General features: G+C 39.3%; 1 protein-coding gene across 5 annotated transcripts in view; it reads left to right on the forward strand.

Moving 5' to 3' along the window:
- TBC1D32 (TBC1 domain family member 32) overlaps positions 1 to 14,368 on the forward strand; it is a 237,348-nt gene that overhangs the window by 141,656 nt on the left and 81,324 nt on the right. For all 5 annotated transcript variants that reach the window (XM_032339668.1, XM_032339670.1, XM_032339672.1 and 2 more), the window contains one exon: positions 14,102 to 14,224. In XM_032339668.1, the coding sequence (XP_032195559.1) occupies positions 14,102 to 14,224 (123 nt within the window). The remainder of the gene's footprint in view (positions 1 to 14,101; positions 14,225 to 14,368) is intronic.

Genomic DNA, 14,368 nt, shown 5'->3' on the forward strand with positions numbered 1-14,368 from the left:
TTGTGAGAATGAATTAAAAAAAACGTATTTATGAAATATACAGGTTTTAGTGCAATATCAGGAGCTTAATATATTGTTTTCCCCTGATGTTGTGGTTTTACAGTTTTATGGGAACCCTCTGGTGGTTGTCCTCTCATTCTTTTGGCTTGCCTTCTGGGGGAGGGGCCTGCCTCGTTGTTTTTCAGTCAGTCTTGTTTAGGTTGAGTAGTCCTGCCCCCTATCTAGGGTCTGGGTTCTGTGGAAACTGGTTTCTCAGGCTTTTGTTCTCTGGAGGCTTTTGTTTTTTTGGTGGCTTTTTGTGGCTTTTTGGAGGTTTAGTGGAAAGCAAACTGCACCCAGCCTCTGTCTCAGAGAAGCCTTAATCTGCTCCCCTCTGGGTGGTCCAGAACACACAGACTTCCCCTCTGCAAACTCCACTGAGCTGTGCAACCTCCCAGAGGTGGTGTGTGTCCACAGCCACTGTCTCAGGGGTCACCCTAAGTGCCCACTTGTCTCTGCACATTCATGCCGCTAAAACTGCAAGAGATAGTGGTCCACGGAGCTCGCTTCCAGTGGCTGCCTTTGCCAGGACTGCTGTCTGGGGACCAGGCCTATGCTGCTGGGTGTGCTCAGTCACCCAGGTAACAGAAGGCTGCCGTCCCTGAGGGATGCCGACTAGAGATTGTGCCAAGTTCCTTCAGGCAGAGACTGGGAGTGTCCAGACCCTCAGCCAGTCCTAGAGATCATCAGCTAGTGCCTGCACAGAGCTCTCTCAGGAACAGGCAGGGAGTGGGTCAGACCCGGGTTGCACAGAGCGTAAAAGAGTGTGGTTCTAGAGAGTGCCCACCAGACTGCCTTACACGTGGGAGCGAATGCACCCAGCCGAGCAGTGGTGCAAGCAGTTCACAGCCAGGGGCTTAGGGACCAGGATCTGGAGGCTCCGCTGCACTCTCTCTGGCATGGGTGGTAATGTGCAGTGGCCATCCTGGGTCTGTGGGCTTAGGCCTATGCCTGTGACCACCCGATTCCACCATTTTCTGCTTAAGATCTTTTATCTTTTTGAGTCTTTCAACCTTTCAGTCTTTTTAAGTCTTTCTGAGTGCTTTCAACCAAACTCCACGTTAATACTAGTCCCCAACCACATGGCACTTTCCTGTTTGGGTATTACTTTCCAATGGGTCACTTCTGGTGGCTCCCTCCCCCTTATTCTTATCCTCCAGTATCAGTCCAAGCATTCCCACTCTGCTTTACCTCTCCACTGGTTTTTTCTGCCCTGTAGAGATCCAGAAGTATATAATCCTACATCTCAGGCTGATTTCATGGGTGTTCAGAGTGTTCCGGTAGATATTTAGCTCACTGTAGGGGACTGGTTGAAACTGGGTCTCCTACTTCTCTGCCATCTTGCCCCTTCTCAAGATTTATTTATTTTAGAGAGAGTGTGCACATGTACTGGGGAGAGGCAATGGGAGAGGGAGAGAAAACCTCAAGCAGACTCCCTGCTGAGAGTGAAGCTCAGCATGGGGGTTGATCTCATGACTCCAAGATCATGATCTGAGCTGAAACCAAGATTCTGACATTCATCTGACTGAGCCACCCAGTCATTTCATTGTTAACTCTTATTTAAATGTCTGGAAAAATTTCCCTGGGGAGCTATCTGGTCATGGACTTTTTTTGTCGGCAGATTTTTTATTACTGACTCAGTTTCTTTGCTGGTTATGGGTCTGTTCAAATTTTCTATTTCTGTTTCAGTTTTGGTAATTTGTATGTTTCTAGGAATTTGTCCATTTCTTCCAGATTGCCCAATTTTCTAGGCATTTAATTTTTCATAATATTCTCTTTTAAAATTGTTATTATTTTTTATATTTTTAAAAATTTTAAAAGATTTTTATTTATTTATTTGACAGAGAGAGAGATCACAACTAGACAGAGCAGCAGGCAGAGAAAGGGGGAGTAGGCTCACTGCTGAACAGAGAGACCGATGCTGGGCTCTATCCCAGTACCCTGAGATCATGACCTGATCTGAAGGTGGAGGCTTAACCCACTGAGCCACCCAGGTGTCCCTATAATATTCTCTTAATAATTGTTTTCTGTGGTATTGGTTATGAGTTCTCCTTTGTGATTTTATTTATTTGGGTTTTTTTCTCTTTTCTTTTACATAAGTTCGCTCTGAAAAATGAGTTTTTTCATTCCATCATCAGAGGTTCATCAATTTTATTATTTCTTTTGAAGAACAACCTCTTAGTTTCATTGATCTTTTCTACTGTTTTTGTTTGTTTGTTTCTATTTTGTTTATTCCTGTTCTAATCATTATTTCCCTTCTTGTGCTGGCTTTAGGCTTTATTTGCTATTTCTTTTCTAGCTCCTTTAGGTACAATGTTAGGTTGTGTATTTGAGACTTTCCTTACTTTTTGAAGTAGACTTATATTGTTATATACTTCCCCGTTAGGTCTGTCTTTGCTGTATCCCAAGGTTCTGGATTGTCATGTTTTCATCTGTATTTTTTAATTTCTTTTATAATTTCCTGGTTAAAACATTCATTCTTTAATGGAATGTTCCTTAACCTCCATGTCTTTGTGGTTTTTCCAAATTTTTTCTTGTGGTCAACTTCATATTTTATAGCATTGTGGCTAGAAAGGATTCATATCAATCTTTTTTTTCTTGCTAAGGCCTGATTTGTGACTCTGTATGTGGTTTATTTTGGAGAATGTTCCATGTGTACTGGAAAAGAATGTATTCTGTTGCTTTAGATTGAAATGTTTTGAATATGTATGTTAAGTCCATCTGGTCCAGTGTGTCATTTGAAGCCATTATTTCCTTGTTGATTTTCTGCTTAGATGATCTATTCATTGCTGAAGTGGGGTATTAAAGTCTCCTACTATTACTGTTTCTTTATGTTTGTCATTAATTGATTTATATATTTGGGTACTCCCAGTTTGGGGACATAAATTTTTACGGTTATTAGATCTTTTGGCTTGATAGACCCCTTTATTATGATATAGTGCCCTTCTTCATCTGTTGTTACAGTCTTTGGTTTAAAAATCTAGTTTGTCTTATATAATTATAGCTACTCTGACTTTCTTTTGATGTCCATTAGTGTGATAGATATTTCTTCATCCCCTCACTTTCAGTCTAGAGGTATCTTTAGCTCTAAAATGAATGTCTTATTAGGCAACATGCAGATGGATCTTGTTTTGTTTTTGTTTGTTTGTTTGTTTGTTTTGTGTTTTTTTTTTATCCATTCTGATATGCTGTGTCTTCTGATGGGAGCCTTTGTTACATTTACATTGATTATTGATAGATATACATTTAGTGCCATTGTAATACTTATAAATTTGTTGTTTCTGTATATTTTCTTTTATTTCAGGCCTTTTTGCTTTTTGTTTTTCTTTCCCTCTCAAAGAATCCCCTTTAATATTTCTTGGGAGGCTGATTTAGTGTTCATGAGTTCTTTTAGTTTTTGTTTATCTGGGAAACTCTACCTCTCCTTTGATTCTGAGTGACAGCCTTGCTAGATAAAATATTCTTTGCTGCAGATTTTCCCCATTCAGCACACTGAATATATCATGCCACTTTCTTCTGACTTGTCAGATTTCTGTGGAGTGGTCCACTTGAACCTGATTTGTCTTTGTAGATTAGTGATTTCTATTCCTTTGCTGCCTTCAGGATTCTTACCTTATCTGTGTATGTTGCAAATTTTACTACATATATCTTGATGTTGGCAGGCTTTTGTTGATTCTGATTGGAGTTCTCTGTGCCTCCTTGATTTGGGTGTCTGTTTCTTTCCCCAGATTTAGGGTAGTTTTCAGCTATAATTTGCTCAAATAAACCTGCCTCCTTTTCCTTTTTTCCTCTCTTACTCTTCTGGGACTCCTATGATATGTTTGTTATTATGCTTTATGTAACCACTGAATTCCCTAAGGCTACATTTATGATCCAATATTATTCTTTACCACTTCTCTTCAGGTTCATTATTTTCCATAATCCTGTCTTCTATATCACTTAATCATTCTTCTGCTTCTTCCATAATTGTGTTCATTACATCCACTTTGTTTAATCTTGCTTATTGCACTTTTTATTTCAGCTTGACTCATTTTTAGGTCTTTTATATTTGTAGTAAGGGTCTCTCTTTTTTTTTTTTTTTTTTTTTCTGTGGGTTCCCCAAGCCCAGCTGGTATCCTTATGACTGTTGTTTTAAATTCTGGTTCAGGCATATTATTTATACCTATTTTGATTAGCTCCCTGCCCATGACCTCTTCTTTTTCTTTGTTTTGGGATGAATTCCTCCATCTTGGTATTTTGACCTCCATCTGTCATTTGCATGTTAGAAAAGCTGTGCCTGGTCTTATTTCCACTAGATCTAAAGGTTTGTTTCACTCTATTATTAGTGGACTTGGTACATGCAGGGGCCTGTTGTTGCTCTGGCTCTCAATTATACTTGCTCTATTGAAAAGGCACTTGCAGGGCCCAGCGGGCAGGGTGTGGTGTAAGCTGCTCAAACCTCAACTGTGTATACTGTGCCCCTTGCTGAAGTCCTTCTATACTGATGGGAGGGGTGAAAAATGGTATCAGCCTGCTCTTGTTTCTAGACGGGGGAGTTCATGCACCACTGTTCGGGAAGCCCTCACAGGAGAGCAGACAATCTCCTCTTTGTCTACCTGTATCCAAGCCAGCAGCGGCTCCTGTGTTTTATCTCAGGCTTGCAGCTGGGTTTTCAAAGCTCCAAATTTTAGGAACCTGGCACTGATCAACTGGGGAGAGGAGCTGTGGCTAGTACTGGTTTTTCCCAGAAAAGCAGTTGCACAACAGTGTAGGGGTTTGGAGGTTATGGTAAGGTGTAGCAAAAAGCCCACATCCAGATTAGCTGGGCTTTAGCGGCATCTCTGCTCATATGCTAATGAACAGGGCAGCTAAATGGCACTTAAGGCTGTGCTCTTTTGTCCCCTGAGATAGTGTCACCTCTCCCAAATGTATTTCAAGAAGGGGAACTCTCTCCCAACATGACTCAGGGGATCCTCAGAGCATGCCATCAACTCCAGGGCCTCTAACATGCTTCTCTACAGGAGCACTGCTGTGCCCTCCAGGTTTATCTTGGCAGTGGTATGGACTTCTAAAACTTCAGATTTTTGGCTTCACTGTTTATAAAAACTTGGGAGAATCAGCCCCTCTTAGTTTCCCACTCAGTATTTTTGGGAAGGTGTTTTTGTGCAGTCCCCTGTGTGCTGCTTTCTCTCTGTCTCGCTCTGTCCTCTCTTTCATCTCTCCATGATCACGGCTCTCTCCTCTCTGCAGCACCCACAATTATTTTCTTCCCCAAATCACATCACCACACCTCCTACCTTCCACAATGTGGCCTCTTTTCTCCCTCTAGTTGTGCAGTCTATTCTCTCAGTCCCCAGATTGATTTCCTTGGTGTTCGAATGACTTGATAATTATCTAGCTGTGTTTGAGGGATGAAGGAAGCCTAAGGTCTTCCTACTATTCCATGATTTTAACTCTTTTGCCATTGTTGACTCTTAAAGGCATCTACCAAACATTTTTTTTCCCCCTATGGATGCTATTGAATAGGTAAAACATGAAATTGTGTCAAAATTCAAAAACAGTAAAAGATATTTACTGAGAAATATGTACCTCTCCAGTTACTCAGATCTCCTTCCCTTCCTGAAAGCTAACAATTCTTTTTTTTTTTTTTTTAAACTAACAATTCTTAACAATTATTTTGTCCTTGGAGAGTCTATGTAAAAACATATATGTATTTAGGGACACCTGGGTGACTCAGTCAGTTAAGCATCTGACTCTTAATTTTGTCTCAGGTCATGATCTTAGAGTCATAGGATGCAGCCACACATTGGCTCAAAGCTTAATATTCTTTCTCCCTCTCCCTCTGCCCAAACACCTGCTATTGTACACATACTCTCTCTCTCTCTTAAAATAAATAAAATCTTAAAAAAAAAACCCTCCAAATACATATTTGTGTATATTCAGATGTGTATATTTCACTTTTGTTCAAATGCTACAGCTATATACAATGTTTTGTGCCTCTCTTCACTCAACATACTTTGAAGATAATTCTTTTTTTAAACATATATAGTTGCTTTGTTCTAATATCTGCATAGTATAACACTATAAAATCTACTCCAGACATTTGAACTTCGTGCTATGAATGGATGCTTAAAATTTTTTATTTGCTCTTATGACCACTCTTATAAGTATGACTTTATGCTCATGTTTGAATATAACTCTAAGATAAATAAGGAAATGCAAGATTACAAAGTTGGTTTCTTCTTGGACCTCCTGGCATTTCCTCAAATGCCACCTTCCAGAGAAATTTTCCCTAACCACTTAATCTATCATAACCACCTCGTGTTGCCTTCACATCATTTTTTTAATATACTTTTTTATCACAGAATTTTTAAATATATAAAAGGTAGAAAGAGCGATGATATAATGAAAGTTTTATGTATCTTACTTATTTTTATCAATTATCAGTATTTTCCAATCTTGTTTTATCTCTCTTCTGCTCCCATATACACATTTTTTTCATAAGTATTTTAAAGCAAATTCCAGATATGTCATTTTACCTGTGAAAATTCAGTATGGGGAAGAGAAAAGATGACAGAGGAATAGGTTACCTTATTTCAACCAGTCCCCTGAATTGAGCTGGATATATATCAGACCACCCACAAAATCTGCCTTACATGTAAGAAGATATATCAGGATCTCTACAAACAGAATATCTCCAGTGGTTGGTCTTGAGGTATGAAGCAGGGAACCGTGATTCTGTGGGCGGATATCAGAAGATAAATGGAAGGGGAAGGAAGCCTCCATGATCTTGCACCAGGAAGGCAAAAGCCTCTGACACTGTGGACCAGGCACAGACTGTCAGACTGGTAGTAGTGGGGAAAGGACTTTAGGGCACTCTCTAGACTGAAAACCTGGAGCACGCATGTAAACTGCAGGCAGCTTGTGATTTTAGAACCACAAAGAAAAGAGTGCCAGGCCCTGGGAGTGAGGGCTGGGAGTGCTGCTCCCAGGACACACAACCCAGGGTGCTGCAGTTTGTAGCAGCACAGACAGAAACAAAGGCAGTGTGGCCTTGAGGGCTCTCTGGAAAACAGAATGGGATCTCTCTGTTTTGAGACAGAAGTTTGGATATGGTCGCTTCTGCTCTGACTCTTGGAAGAGATGGGCAAAGCTGCCAGGGAAGGCCACCAGAGGGAAAGAGCCCCCCAAAACTGGTTTTCACTGAGCTCATCCCCCTTCACGGGGGAAGGGCAGCTAACACCCAAACAGGGTTGCCTGGGTAACAAGCATGACAGGCCCCTCCCACAGAAGACAGACTGGAAGAACAAGAGGCTGACAACCTTAAGGTCCCTATAAAACCGATGCTTCTTGATTGGGTTGTGGTCAGTAATTTGGACTCTGTACATTCCCTCAACCACCCCTCAACAGAATGACTAAGTGGAGGAATCCCCAACAGTGGAAAGATTCAGAGACTGTGGCTTCTGCCACAGACCTAATGGATACAGACATAACCAAGATGTCAGAAATAGACTTCAGACTAACAATTATCAACATGATATCTAGGCTTGAGAAAAATATTAATGACAATATAGGATCTCTAAGAGCAGAAATGAGATCTAATCAGGCTGAAGTTAAAAATGCTATGAATGAAATGCAGTCTAAACTGGATACTCTGACTGCCAGGGTAAGTGAGGCAGAAGAATGAATTAGTGAGCTAGAGGATAAGATGGTAGAAGAGAGGGAAACTGAAGCAGCATGGGAGAAACAAATTAAAACCCGAGAGGGATTAGTGACTCAATTAAATGTTCCAATATCAGAATTATTGGGACCCCTGAGGGGGTGGAGAGAGAGAAAGGTCTAGAAGACATATTTGAGCAAATCATAGCTGAGAACTTTTCTAATCTGGGGAAGGAAACAAGCATTTGTGTTCAAGAGGCAGGGAGGACCCTCCCAAGATCAATGAGATGAGACTGACGCCATGGCATATAATAGTACAGTGTGCAAATCTTAGATCCAAAGACACAATCTTGAAAGTGGGGAGAGGGAGGAGATTTCTCTTTTCTTTTCTTTACTTTTCTTTTCTTTCCTTTTCTTTTCTCTCTTTTCTTTTAAGTAATTTATTTGAGATAGAGCAAGAGTGAGAGAGAGAGAACACAAGAAGGGGGAGTAGCAGAGGGAGAGGGAGAAGCAAGCTCTCCACTGAGGAGGGAGACTGACATGGTGCTTGGTTCTAGGACTACAGGATCTTAACCTGAGCTGAAGGCAGATGCTTAACTGACTGAGCCACTTAGGCACCCCAGGAGATTTCTTATGCACAGAGGGAGGAGTATCAGAATAACATCAGACTTGTCCACAGAGACCTAGCAAGCCAGAAAAGGCTAGTAAGACATATTCAGGATACTAGGTGAGAAAAACATGCAGCTAACGATACTTTATCCAGCAAGGCTGTCATTCAGAATGGGTGGAGAGAAAAGGAGCTTCCAAGACCAGCAGAAACTTAAAGAATATGTGACCACCAAGCTGTCCCTGCAAGAAATGTTAAGGGGTGGGTTCTATAAAAGGAGAAAGATCCCAAGAGTGATATAGAATAGAAATTTACAGAGACAATCTGTAGAAACAAGAATTTCACAGGCAACAGGATGACAGTAAAATTGTATCTTTCAATAATCACTCTTAACATGAATGGCCTAAATGCTCCCATGAAACAGCACAGGGTTGCAGATTGGATAAAAAGATATGACCCATCTATATGCTGTCTATAAGAGATTCATTTTAAATTTAAAGATACGTCCTGACTGAAAGTGAAGGGATGAAGAACCATTTCTCATGCCAGTAGACCTCAAAAGAAAGCTGGGGTAGCAATTCTCATATCAGACAAATTAGATTTTAAGCTAAAGACTGTAGTTAGAGCCACAGAAGGATACTTTATCATTGTTAAAGGGTCTATCCAACAAGAGAATCTAACAATTGTAAGTATCTATGCCCCCAACATGGGAGCAGCCAACTACATAAACCAACTTTTATCCAAAATAAAGAGACCTATTGATAATAATACATTAATAGTAGGAAACCTCAAGACTCCACTCTCAACAACAGATAGATTATCTAAGCAGAAAATCAACAAAGAAACAAGAGCTTTGTTTGAATGACACATTGGACCAGATGGACCTCATAGACATATACAGAACATTCCACCCTAAAAAAACAGAATGGTCATTCTTCAGGAGTGCACATAAAACTTTCTCCAGAATAGACCACCTGCATGGTCACAAATCAGGTCTCAAACAATACCAAGAGATTGAGATTATTCCCTGCATATTCACAGACCACAATTCTTTGAAACTGAAACTCAATTACAAGAAAAAGTTTGGAGCGAATTCAAACACTTGGAAGCTAAAGACCATCCTGCTTAAGAATGTTGAAATCGGAGAACTTAAACAATTCATGGAAGCAATTCATGGAAACCAATGAAAATGAAACATTGGTCCAAAACCTGTGGGATACTGCAAAGGCAGTCCTTAAGGGGAAATACATAGTCATCCAAGCCTCACTTAAAAAAACAGAAAAATCCAGAATACACAAATTAACTTTACACTTTAAAGAACTAGAGTAATGGGATGCCTGGGTGGCTCAGCTGGTTAAGCTACTGCCTTCAGCTCAGGTCATGATCCCAGGGTCCTGGGATTGAGTCCCACATCGGGCTCCTTGCTCAGTGGGGGGCCTGCCTCTCTATTTGCCTCTGCCTGCTTGTGCGCATGCTTGCTTGCTCTCTCTCTCTTTCTCTCTCTGACAAATAAAATCTTCAACAAAAACAAACAAACAAACAAAAAAAACCCTAGAGTAAGAACAACAAATAAAGCCTAAGCCATGCAGGAGAAGGGAAATAAGATTAGAACAGGGATCATTGAATTAGAAACCAGAAATACAGTAGAACAAATGAAACTAGAAGCTAGTTCTTTGAAAGAATTAATAAGTCAATAAACCACTGATCAGACTTATCCAAAAGAAAAGAGAAGGACCCAAATTAATAGAATTATGAATGAAGGGGGAGAGATCACGACTAACACCAAGGAAATAAAAACAGTTATCGGAAATTATTTTCAACAGCTATATGCCAATAAGTTAAGCAAACAAAGAAATGGATATGTTCCTGGAAACCTATAAACTGCCAAGACTGAAACAGGAAGAAATTGACAACCTGAATAGACCAATAACCAGTAACAAGATTGAAAAACTTTCCAAAAAACAAAAGTCCAAGACCTGATGATTTCCCTGGGGAATTCTACCAAACATTCAAAGAGGAAGTAATACTTCTTCTCCTGAAGGTATTTCAAAAAATAGAAGGAAAACCTCCATACTCTTTCTATGAGGCCAGCATTACCTTGATCCCCAAACCAGGCAAAGACCCCATCAAAAAGGAGAATTTCAGATCAATATCCCTGATGAATATGGATGTCAAGATTCTCAACAAGATCCTAGCTAATATGGTCCAACAGTACATTAATAGGATTATCCACCATGACCAGGTGGAATTGAATCTTGGGATGCAAGGGTGGTTCAAAATTGCAAATCAATCAATGTGATAGGACAAATCAATAAGAGAAGAGAGAAGTACCACATGGTCCTCTCAATTGATGCAGAAAAAGCCTTTGATGAAATACAGCATCATTTCCTGATTAAAACTCTTCAGAGTATAGGGATAGAGGGAGCATTCTTCAATTTCATAAAATCCATCTATGAACAACCCTCAATGAATATCATTCTCAATGGGTAAAAGCTGACAGCCTTTTCCTCAAGATCAGGAACACAGCAAGAATGCCCACTCTAGCCATTACTGTTCAACATAATGCTAGAAGTCCTAGCAATAGCAATCAGACAACAATAAGAAATTAAAAGTATCAAATTGGCAAAGAAGAAATCAAACTCTCTCTCTTTGAAGATGACATGATTCCCTATGTGGAAAATCCAAAAGACTTAACCCCCAATTCACTAGAACTCCTACAACAATAATGTGGCAGGAAACAAAATCAATGCACAGAAGTCAGTTGCACAGAAATCAGTTGCACAAACCTTATGTAACTGTAGAAAGAGAAATTAAAGAATTGATTCCATTTACAGTAGCTCCAAAAACCATAAGATACCTGGGAATAAACCTATCCAAAGAGCTAATGGAGCTATACCTTAAGAACTACAGAACACTCCTGAAAGGAATCAAAGAAGACAAAAAAGATGGGAAAATGTTCAGTGTTCATGGATCAGAGGAATAAATATTGTTAAAATGTCTGTGCTGCCCAAAGCAGTTTATACTTTCAACACCATCCCCATCAAAATACCAAAGGCATTTTTCAAGGTGTAGGAACAAACAGTCCTAAAATTTGTATGGAACTAGAAAAGACCCTGAACTGCCAAGGAATATTGAAAAAGAAAAACAAAGCTGGGGGCATCCTGTTGCCTGATTTGAAGCTATATTACAAAGCTGTGATCACCAAGACAGCATGGTACTGACAGAAAAACAGACATGTGGACTAATGGAACAGAGAGACCAGATATGGACTCTCAACTCTTTGACAAAACAGGGGAAAATATCCAAGGAAAAAAGATAGTCTGTCCCATAAATGGTGGTGGGAACATTGGTCGGCTGTATACAGAAAAATGAAATGCAATCATTCTCTTAAACCATACACAAAGATAAAACTCAAAATGGATGAAAGACCTTGGTGTGAGACAGGCATCCATCAGAATCCTAGAGAAGAACATAGGCAATAAACTCTTCGACATTGGCCACAGCAACTTCTTTGAAGACACATCTCCAAAGACAAGTGAAACAAAAGTGGAAATGAACTTTTTGGGCTTCTTCAAGATAAAAAGCCTCTGCACAGCAAAGGAAACAGTCAACAAAACTAAAGAGGCAACCCATGGAATGGGAGAAGATATTTGCAAGTGACACTACAGAAGAGTGCTGGTATCCAATATCTATAAGGAACTTCTCAAATTGCACACCTAAGAAAACCCAAATAATCTGCTCAAAAAATGGACAGAAGACATGAACAGACGCTTCTCCAGAGAAGACTTGTAAATGGTTAACAGACACATGCAAAGATGTTCATCATCATTAGCCATCAGGGAAATGCAAATCAAAACCACATTGAGATACCACCTTGCACCAGTAAGAATGGCAAAAATTGACAAGGCAAGAAACAACAAATGTTGGAGAGGTTCTGGAGAAAGGGGAACCCTCTTACACTATAGGTTCAAATGCAAGTTGGTACAGCCCCTTTGGAAAACAGTGTGAAGTTTCCTCAAAAAATTAAAAATAGAGCTACCCTATGACCCAGCAATTGCACTACTGGGTATTTACCCCAAAGAATCAGACATAGTACAAAGAAAGGGCACATGCACCCCAATGTTCATAGCAGCGATGTCTGCAATAGCCAAACTGTGGAAGGAGCCAAGATACTTCAGTGGATGAATGGATAAAGAATATGTGATACATATATACAATGGAATATTACTCAGCCATCAGGAAGGATGGATACCCAACATTTGCATCAACATGGATGGAACTAGAGGAGATTATGCTGAGTGAAATAAGTCAAAGAGAGAAAGATAATTATTATATGGTAAGGAATAGCATGGAGGACATTAGGAGAAAGAAGGGAAAACTGAGGGGAGGGGGATCAGAGAGAAGACCCATGGAAGACTATGGACTTCATGAAACAAACTGAGGATTTTAGAGGGGAGGGTGGCGGCACGATAGGTTAGCCCATTGATGGATATTAAGGAGGGCCCATATTGCGTGGAGCACTGGGTGGTATATGCAAGCAATGAATCATGGAACACTACAGCAAAAACTAATGATGTACTGTATGGTGACTAACTTAATAATTTTAAAAAGAAAATTCAGTGTGTATCTCTAACATATAAGACATGTTTATAAAAAACAAAAAAAATTTACCATTTTGTCATTGTTATTGCTAACTTAACACCATATTCCTGATCTCCTCTAGTACCTATCCCATATTTTCCTGTGCGACTCAAAAATGCACTTTACAGTTTTTGCTTGAATCACAGTCAGAACCAAATCTTCACATTTGCTTAATATTTTGCTATTAGGGGTGCCTGGGTGGCTCAGTGGTTGAAGCCTCTGCCTTCGGCTCAGGTCGTGATCTCAGGGTCCTGGGATCAAGGCCTGCATTGCTCTGCTCAGCCCGGAGCCTGCTTCCCCCACTCTCTCTGCCTGGCTTCTTGTGGTCTCTCTCTCTCTCTCTCTCTCTCTTTCTCTGTCAAATAAATAAAATCTTTTAAAAATATATTTTGCTTTTAACTTATAAGTTACCTTACCTGTTTTTCACAATTTTTTCCCCTAAAGAAATGTTATATGAGATGTGATTTTTCAAATTCTGGATTTGGTTAACTGTTTCCTCCTTGAGATCATCTTTTAAAATATTTCTGTGATTTTTGTATTTCTTGTAAACTGATAGTGTAATGTGTAGTAATTGGTTAACTTCAGGTTCAGTTTTTTTGGCAAGAATATTTCACAGATTGTTCAGTATATGTCCTCTTTCATCACAATAGGAGCCACATGATTTCCACCTGTCTCTCTTACCACTGTTGAGAGACAGGTAGAAATCATGCATGTTTAGGGAGAGATCAGTGTGTTTTGGTGTTCTCAGCTTTATCGGACAATTATAAAGTTAGCCATTGATGTTTCACCTGGTGAACATTTCCTGGTTTGGTAGCAAATGCTTCTGTTATTTCTTATGTAATTAATTGCTGATAAAAAATGGTGACAATTTGCAGTTTTTATGGATTTGCTAATGTTCAATTTTCAAATTAGCTGTTGAGAATGTGCTATTCCTGGATTTAGATACTTTTTAAAGAAAAACCGGACTAGAAGTTACCCACAATCTTTAAATAATATTCCGATGAGAAAAACTTTTGAAGTATGTTAATAATCTAACTGATTACAAATCTATTTGAAGTAATTGTGATCTTTGTCATAAAGTTTGTGTTCTCATGTGTAGGTATTATTTTGAGACACCAAGAAAGCTTTTAGAATATATTTTATAAAATCTGTTTTTTATTGTTCTTTTTTATATAGGTTATTAAGTGTGGTATGCTGTGATCTAGACACTCTTCTTCTACTAGAGGCTCAGTATCAAGTATCTGAAGTGTTACTAAATGCTCAAGAAGAAAATATCTTAGAGACCTCTGAAAGTCACAGGTAAAAACAAAAAAGAAAACCAAAAAAACTGTTAAGACAATATTATTAACAATAGTTTTCTTTATAGATTCTCTGTTAAGGCAGTGATTTTGTATATGTAGTTTCATGTTTTTCCCCTATCTGAATTCAATAGATTTAAAAAAC

Source organism: Mustela erminea, chromosome 4 (genome assembly GCF_009829155.1).
Source record: "Mustela erminea isolate mMusErm1 chromosome 4, mMusErm1.Pri, whole genome shotgun sequence".
NCBI lineage: Eukaryota > Metazoa > Chordata > Mammalia > Carnivora > Mustelidae > Mustela > Mustela erminea.